Source organism: Chrysoperla carnea, chromosome 2 (assembly GCF_905475395.1).
Source record: "Chrysoperla carnea chromosome 2, inChrCarn1.1, whole genome shotgun sequence".
NCBI lineage: Eukaryota > Metazoa > Arthropoda > Insecta > Neuroptera > Chrysopidae > Chrysoperla > Chrysoperla carnea.
The window spans coordinates 79,144,584-79,154,522 of NC_058338.1; the positions used below are offsets into that span (position 1 = coordinate 79,144,584).

Genomic DNA, 9,939 nt, shown 5'->3' on the forward strand with positions numbered 1-9,939 from the left:
TTACATTATTATAATTAAAAACATTATTAAAATATTAAACCATGGACTACAAGTATCGGTTGGTGATTTTTACCGAAAGTAAGAAAGAAGAATTAGAAATTGATATTGTGCCAACGTCATGGTTCGATTTTGATGGTGACCATGATGTGTTAAAATGTCGATTCATGCCAAAAAAAAAAGACGACGATCCATATGATAAAGAAGAATTGGATTTATTGACCCGGATGATCATCAATTGTGATGATCCATTGCCTAGCTGGCCTTTGTTTAGTGTCGAAGTGCGAGGAAGGGCACGTAAGTTTTTTTTTCCAAGTATTTACAGATTTACATTATCAAAATTAATTATCAACAACTTTTATTAAAACATGTTATGGTTATTCTATATAGATTTTTCATGAAAAATTGAAATGCTTTTTGTTAATTTTTTATGAAAATTTAGGCCGAGCAGATCCTGTAACAATTGTTAAAAAGTCAACATATTTTAAATAATTTAAAACGACTTATATTGGCTAGTAGCCTGTGATGTCAATTATTAAGTATTAATTATTATATTTCATACGAGCAGCGGTTTAGGCTATGTAATGATCCGTCAGTCATTCAGGACAAAGCATTTTATAGAAATAGATTTCCAAACACTGTTTTGACATAGTTTGCATCTTTTTTATTAAATAACTCGTTTACTTTCGAAAATCGAAAAATATCAATCCTAGGAAAAAATTGATAAGAACCATAATTGAAGGAAATGGAATTTCCAAAAACTTTGGTAATTACCATTTTTCGTGTAAAATTAAAAAAATAGGAAATATAAACGAGTTATGCAAGAAAGAAAAATTCACGACCAACTTTTTTCGGGTCTAAATCGGAAAATACCGTAGGAAAAAATTGATAAGAACTAAAATAGTAGGAAATTTAATTTCAAATAACCATTTTTCGTGTAAAATTGAAAATAAAGGAGTTATTCAATAAAGAAAAATGTAAACTATGTCAAAACAGTGTTTGAAAAAATATGTATGAAATTCTTATTAATTGACGTCACAGCGCCATTGGTATAACTTCATGAATTTCTGCATCGTTTTCGCCAATTTGAATTTTAATGATTTTTGTTGCTAGTTTCTTCGGTCATATGGCTCAAAAATTTAAAAAAAATGCTATAAACGTCTTATTAAGTTTCATGTATTAATTTGTTGCTTTCATTTGTAGGTTCATATGAAGATGCTTTAATGAAAGTAACGATTTTAGAGAAAAAACCGTATGCATTTTCGACCGATAGTGAAGTAAAGGCTAAAGAAAAAGCTCAACAAGATGAGAAAATTTTAAAATTCAAAACGGCGTCAGTTAAACAAAAACTGAAAGAAAATATTCGTGACGTCATGGTTGATTTAGAGGATATTGAACACAGCGAATGTAAGTTATATTTATAACTCTCAAATAAAGTGAATATTTCTTATCGTAAAGTACTGAACCGGTGTATACACATATACATATTCTATTTTTCACATGTATAAGGTGTATACACATATGCATATTATATTTCTCATATGGATCTGTATTTATAATGACATATTTTCACAATATTTTAGCTACTTTATCGACACTTTCGAATAGTGGCAACAACGTACGCAAAACCACTTCCAGGAAAAACAAATATACAACACAAAAAAATTCCGATGGCATTAAGTATAGTACAAAAAAACAGGCTAAAAAATTCACTTTCAATAATTCTGACGATTCTGCTAGTATCAGTTCATATGAAGAAGAGGGGGCTGGTACGAAATTTAAACCATTTTTATCACCATCAAAAAATCCATCTAATAAAGGCAAAATTTCAAAAAAATTAACTTTTAAAAAACAATATAATGATACATTGGCAGAGAAAAAAGTTTCTTCTGATGATAGTAGTCCTTCTACAATTCAAGAAGACCGAGATTTTACAAAATCTAAAATACATTCAACGAAAAATTCATCTAATATACCTACAGAACAAATACATAGTACTAAAAAACCGGAAGGTGGAAATGCTTTTGAACGTGAGTAACATTTATAATTTTCAAATCGAATTATTATTGATTTTCAGTAGAATTTTAAGTTTAATTATTTTAATTTTATTTTTCAGATTATTTATTGGATATGTTTGAGGATTTTGTTAAGACGTATGGCCGAGCGCAGCGAGAAATGCAGTCAAAAATTGTTGATTTAAGTTTGGCTATGCAAGAAGTGAAGGATGCAGTCATGTGTCGAGATTTAGCTCAACAATTCACCACAACAAAAGCAGTTCAAGGCAAAAAAGTTTTGAAGGATTTTGCATTCTACCAATATTTAAAAGGTAAATATATATTATCAATTTTTATTGGTGACTTTATATTCTGGTGTTAAATATTAGATCAAATGTGCCATGTTACATAGATATACATCAATTGATTTTTAATTCATTAAAATTACAGAGGCAATGTCTACAATATTCAAGGAAGATGATGGTGGAATTCTGAATGACAATACATTCAAAGGAGCAGTGAAATCGGTGATGAACAATGTTAAAGATTGGGATGGTCAGGGTAGCGTGCGGAAACAAGCCTCTAAAAAATAAAAGTTTATTTAAGGATGGATACCCAATATTAAATTTGAAGTTATTTTATTCAATTTAAAGTATGTTGAAGAATAAACTCCACTCTTTCGATTACATGGAAAAAAATAGTACTTTTCCGTGGGTTTAAGAGAAATAATCGAAATTGAAAGCGTCATTTAACACCGGGTTATTTTTGCCGGAAGTAGTTTAAGTTAGAAAAAAATTAAAAAATATGATACGTAAAATTGAACTGAAGTAAAAAAAAAAAAACGTAATTTTTGAAAACTACTACTGCACTTTTTAGAATTATTTTATGCAAAAAAAAATTGGTCGTTACTGTCATCTGAAATTGTTTGTCATTCGCCAATTTATCATTAAACTCAGTAAAGTTTTTGTAGAAATATTTGAGTTCAATTTTGGGAAAATCATACTTTTATGTCATTTAAATGTTATTATAACATTATTTTATGAAAATTTCAAGTCAAATTACATACTTGTTTTATGATAAATAATTAACTAAAGATACAATATTCATTATTTCATACTTATAATTACTAAAAAAAATATTTGTATGTATGATTCTCTATAAAAATTAATTAAAAAATTAATTAGATGTACTGCCGAATTTGACATGGCATCCATCCTTAAATGTTCATATACTAATATTTTACTAGTATTATACGATGTAAGAAAAATTTTATTAATAAATTAATGATTATCTTAAAACTGCTCTATTTTTAATAATCAATCCGCGATCAGGTTTTAATAGGGTTCTGTGAATTTCCCTATTAGGTCCTAATTTTTATTTCCTTATCAGGTCCTTCTTAAAAAAAAGCGCAACAGTCCTACTCATGTCCACATGGGGTAGACCTTATCAGGACCTTGTGTGAATCAAGGCTATCCCTATCAGGTCCACGATCACAATTTCTAGTCGGGTAGTTACAAGCCTCACTTTCACACAATATATTATATATTTTTATAGTACTGTAGGTTTACAATCACCTTAAGCTCATGTAATATAGTAAAACTCTTTGTCTTACAAGAATAAAAATGAACATTGAGAAGGGCTTTACTATTGTAAACTTTCAGTAGATTAAACAAGTAACTTCACCACGTTACATACAAATAATTTACAACAAAAAATGAGTAATTTAAATTTCTGCAACATATTGAATGAAAATTTTTAGCTTTGAAGAGTCTTGTTAAGTAAGAATTAATTAGTTTTAATCAAAATTATAAAATAGAATAAAATTTGAAGGTCGCAATTAAATCATAAATAAATTTTCTATGCTTTAAATATTTTTTTGTGATGATGATGAATTTTTGTTATTTAAAATAGGTGAATTTAAAATTGTACTTGAAATTATTGTTACTAAGAAAAGCAGAGGTTTATCTAAGTAGATACCTTAACTTCAAAAGTAATTATCTTCTTAGTCAAAATAAGTGGTCAACCTCGGAATCTAACGGAATAAGCTAAATTTTTGTACAAACCTTTATTTTGATAGTACAAATGTTATCTCAAAAGCCACATATGGTAACGCGATCGCATCCCTAGATATTCAAAGTCAAAGGTATCGAAAATCAGTTTTTTGTGAATATCTCGTTTCTTTTGCTTTCAATCGTATTACCATTCAATATAAAAGTTGTAGACGATAAATTATCTAGTAGCGAGATATTAACGAAAAACTGATTTTCGAGACCTTTGACCTTGAATATCTAGGGATGCGAACGCGTTACCATATGTGGCTTTTGAGATAACATTTGTACTAGCCAAATAAAGATTTGTACAAAAGTTTAGTTTATTCCGTTATATTCAGAAGTGAAACCCTAAGATGATTAGAGTAGAAGAAGTTTGTGTGTGTATTTTTTTATAGATGTAATTTTCCGCTTTTCATTACCAAAGAACAGCCTTTATGAACGTTTTCCAACTATTTCACGCTTTTCGTACGTAAAAGGTAACTAGCTCGAATTAAAATATAAAATGTGTAACAAGTAATATATTTCGTTTTTAGAGTATTTTACACTTTTCTTAACCCTTTCAATTCACTTTGAAATACCTTATCATACAAATAAGCGATGGGTAGTGGAAAAGCGAAAATTGTTTATTCAAAAACTTTTGGATTAAAGTGAATATAATATCATAGCATCTATTTTGAAAATTATAAATAATAATTTAAAAAAACTGTAAAAACTCCATTCCTTTGTAACTTAGCTGAACTAAAAAGTAGAAAATAATTTTCTATAAGTTAAAAAAAAAAATGATTTAGAAAATTGACAGATATTGATAAAAGTAAGGTCACTATAAAATATTTCAAAAAATCATCCCGCGCTTTTTACGATAAAATGAAATTTATGTTAATGACTATTTATTTTTGAACTTATAGAAATTATTTAGGTATACTTTTTATTAATATAATGAAACGTTATCAGCGCTTCCATCAACAAATATTTTTTTAATTAATTGTTAATACTGTACATCCTGATCAGGATAATCGAACAAACTTATTAAATTACTGTATTGTCATCGGTCCTTGATAAGTGTGGCGAAGGTTTCATTCAATTTAACTTTTTGAAGTGGGTGAAAATCATGCTCAAAAATACGGTTACATAGATTCACCAAGCTAATAAAAGCGTGTTAAAATACAAAGTTAGAATACATATTTTTATCTACGGAGTCTGAAAGTTTCCGAAAAAATCATTATATCCTGTGCCCTGTGGATTGTTTTATCGATTATATATTCAAAAATTTGACACAATAAATCAATTATAATAAAATATTTGACATAGTAATTTTAAGCTAAGAATAAAATACTTGATTGAATAATTTCTTTCAATTTAATATGAAAATTTAATTGTTCCGTTAAAGAAAATAATTGTTTTGGGTTTGGAAGTTACAACGATTTAAATTTAATTTCAAAAAAATATTTTTTCTTAGTTCAAGTAATTTTTATCTGTGCTCTAATATTTATTTCAAAAGCTGATCTTACTACAAATACTTACATCTTAACAAATCAATTACAAAATCGTTTGAAAGTTAGTAGTAAATGAATGCGGCGTACCGTATCGTTAATTTAATTTGTTGGTATTTTAGTTTATTAAGCACTAACATTAAACATTTCATAATCGCTAAACACAACAAATTATCATATAGAGACTTGAATAAGATCTTGCGAAAAAAAATTATTGAAACATATATAAATTATTATTGTTCAGTAAAAAAATTCCATTTAGCCATTTAACAAATAATTCATTTCAATTATTTAAAAAAAAAAATTTTTTTTGTATTAAAGATGCAATTATGAATTTATGAAAATAAAAAAATATGAGCAAAAAATCTAATTGAATACATCTATCAATCAATTACGTTTAATATTCTAAACCATTTAAAGACGATTAAATCAATTAACAGATATTTTAATAGTTTTGAAATTGAAATTCCGTTTATTAAAAAAAAAAATGAGTTGTATACTGAAAGGTATGGAGAATGATACATGGATTACAGGTGTAAATCAAGTAACATTTTTCTTCAAATTAATTATCAAACTGAACAATAAGGTTTTATAAGAAATTTAATCCAAAGATTTGCATTCAGAGAGCAAAGCCCGAAAACAGAGTGGTTTGAAGGAAAGATTTTCAAGAATCAGTGCGTAAAAAATAATCATGAAAAAATGTCAATCCAGGGATTTCGTGGGAATGGAGAACGAAGGTACAATTGTCTGAAGCAGTAGCTCATTTTACTACGTTTACCTAATCCAAATTTTGCAAGATGCGTTTTTAATCTATAAACCATCAGAGAACTGTTCGTAATTATTTAATGAACACTATTGAACATATTTAATACATTTGTATGCTAGACAAAGAATTCATTAAACCTATTCGTATATATAAATGGTAAGTCGATGTATGTACGTTTAGAAACTCAAAAAGTTCTGCATTGATTGAGCTTAAACTTTATCTTCAGCATGATATATAATCCATTTCAAAGAATGTTTTTTTATCTGTTGTTAACTCCCTACGAAAGGGGATATAGAGTCGGGATTGTAAGTGGAGATGAACAATCGAATATTTTCAAATGTACCCAAGTGGTAAATCAAGTAAAAGGGCATGACGTGTACTTTAAAAAACTGTTAGTTTATCAAATTTGATAAAATTTATATTATGTATATTCGCGTCAATAACATACCCGCGATCGCGAGAAAACCGCTTTTTTAACGGTCAGATTTGTTGGGAACGAGAGTAACACTTGCCAAACATTATGCGTCTCAGGAAGAGCGTTATAGGGTACAGCTAGTATTTTTATTAGATGTACAAAGCTGCTAACAAGTAATACATAGCCGGCGAGACGTTTCGAACTTCCATTATTTGGCGATGATTGATAAAAAAACTTATGTACATTTTTCACGACACCAAGAAATCATAGATAGTACTGTGGTTGGCGACATGGTTTAAACAAACAAATTTTTATCTCATTCATAACTCAAGCTCGTAAATCAAACGGTACAAATTTCCTTTTTTTGTCATTAACTTATAAGTTATAAGATAATATACACCCTCTTAAACTGCCATTATAGTGCTATCTATGGTTTTTTTAAGTCACGAAAGTTGCTTTTACTTGTCAAACATAGATACAAACTCAAATTTTTTAATTTGGATCTTAAAAAAAAAACTATTTTCAAAATATTAAATATGATGAAGAAAATTAGTACAGTTCATTATTTTGGAAGATATTATAATAGAAGAAGATCCCAAGAAACTAGAGCAAATGATTCAATTACTAAATATGAAAAGTAGTGGTCGATCTAGAAATGAGTTCTAGTAAAACAAAATTAATCACTACGTCCATAATGGTAGACATAAAAAAAGATGATATTAGTTTTGAATATGTTCAAGAGTATAATTATCTAGGACAAATAGTTGCTCCCACTGACATGATGTCCAAGGAAGTCGACAAACGAACATCAAGTGGTTGGAGAAAGTTCTGGTCACTTAAAGAAATAATGAAGAGAAAAACACTAAGCCGCAGAATTAAAAGAAAAACATTTGACACATGTATTCTTCCTTGCATTACATATGGGTTTGAGTTTCGGGCACCCACTGAAAAGCATCGCCTGAAGCTAGATGTCACACTAGCTATGGAGAGAAGTATGACTGAATAAAGCTCAAAGACAGAATCAGACAATCTAAAAGAAGGAACAAAACAAAAGTAACCGATATACTCTACCGCATTGATCGGTTTTACCGATTTTATTACGGTGAAATAGAAATAAATGGAGCATACTTTATGGTACCCAAGAGACAGCAAAAGAAGGCATGGTCACTAAATAGGAAGATGGGAAGATGAAATACGCCTCACTTTGGGACCTTATTAGACAAGGGTTGCAGGAGACAGAGTACAGTGGAGACACATGGAGGAGGCCTATGCCAAAAGGCACACCGAATTGAGAGATACTATATAAACTTTTAAGAAATGGCCTACAATTCGCAAAAGAAAGACTATTATTATTATTATTATTCATTATTTTTAGCTATATAATACTTAAAAAAATATTTGAAATCCAACCCTATACCAATTTTTAATTTGATCTTTTAGCCATACGTCTTGAAATCTAAGAAAATTGTTTTAAAGCTAATGAAAAGTAGATAAAAATCAATATAAAAATACCAAGTTTTCAAATAATAATGTCCCAATTTTTATTGTGGTACCTGCATTGATATTTTCAGTAAATCATAAACCTGAATTAATAAAGATGTTTCAAAAAATATCGTATTATTAAATAAAAAAACATAAACGATTATAAGAGATATATATGGCTATCAGCATTTTATTTTTAAGTTTTAATAATATATTTAGCATAAATAAAATTATTAAAAAAAAAGAAGTGTGTCAAACGATCGATTTATCAATAATTATATTACTCCAGATCTAGTTATAATAATTTAAATTAATTCAATTTATTTATTATAAGATAATTACTTTGTGTTTGAAGGAGTGTATGGATTGTGTTTTATATGTGTGTATATGTTACCGGCAAAGCATAGAATGGAATATATAATGGTTGAGTTTCCTTCTGAAAATGTTGAAATCCCGAAATAATAAAATCGACCAGTATGAAATTTTGTCATCGAATAGTTATTTTATACAAAACATATTGCTATGTAAATACAATGAACACAGCACTCATTACACTCCATTAATTAGTTGGATAATTAACAGTAAACAGGACGGTTTTGACCCCCCCCCCCCTCATAAAAAGAAAAAATATAATAAAAAAGAATACTTTGAGGAAAAAAATAAAATAATTACTGGGAAAAGGAACTAAAAGCAATACAAAAATTAAATTTTGGAAAATTAATTTAGAAATTAGGTATAGATATTTTTACCTAATCCAAGAAAAACTCTCTTTATTAAAAATTAAGGATACCGTGATTCCTAAAAATGATAATCAAGCTTAAAAAAATAAAATAAAATATTTTAGCCCGTCAGCATTTAAGATATAAATAACTTTTGTTTGTCAAATGGTATGTGCAATGTGTTTGTCAAATGGTATATGGTATGCGTTTGTCAAATGGTATGTTGAAAATGGTCATTTTTACTAAGCAAAGAATTAATTCAATTGATTTCTACAGTATAATTGATAAAGCTAATCATGATTAATTTGATTTTTGTTCTAAAGTTATTCACTTATTTAAATTCGTATTTGTAATTAATGAATATAGAACGTCCGAAATATTTGACTCATCTCCATCACGGGATTAAAGATTATAAAAAATTTCGCCTGCGCAATTTTCAAGAAAAGCAAGAATAACTGACACTGACGGCAACAAATATAAGTATTAAGTAATATACTTCTTCTTTCTTTATAATAATCGTTTGTATCAATCAGAAGACGCAAGACATAGGTACTACAAACAGCCTTATAGCTAAAAAAATTAACTGAGTAAAGTACTCTAGTCTCTTGTTATCTCTATGTAATAATAATAATGATACATTCATTCAATGTAGCTAGCATATTGAAGAAAAAAAAATCAGTAAAGAAAAATACATATTCACTTAAATGTATATGTAATAATACTCAAATGACTGCAATATTATTCATTTACAGTTACAAAATAATGTAACTGGTTTCAAAACAATTAGCCGGAAAGCACCAACAAATTTTTCACGTTATTACTATAGCAAAAATAGAAAAATAACTAAGTTTAAAAATAATTTCTCTTCTCAATTAAATACAAATAATTTATTTATTTCATCTTGCAACAGTTTTTATTTTATTTATATCAAAATTTTTGCAAATGATTAGATATCTAAGGTTTTAAAAGTAAAAAATCCTCAATTTACTCTTTATAATTATAAAAACATAAACTAATTTTTTTTT

General features: G+C 27.7%; 1 protein-coding gene across 1 annotated transcript; it reads left to right on the forward strand.

The window, feature by feature from the left end:
- LOC123292966 lies at positions 1-2,756 on the forward strand. Its single transcript, XM_044873680.1, has 5 exons — positions 1-294; positions 1,201-1,404; positions 1,581-2,027; positions 2,114-2,323; positions 2,442-2,756. The coding sequence occupies exons 1-5, from the start codon at positions 42-44 to the stop codon at positions 2,582-2,584; spliced, it is 1,257 nt and encodes a 418-aa protein (XP_044729615.1). The 5' UTR covers positions 1-41; the 3' UTR covers positions 2,585-2,756.
- The last annotated feature ends 7,183 nt before the right edge of the window (positions 2,757-9,939 follow it).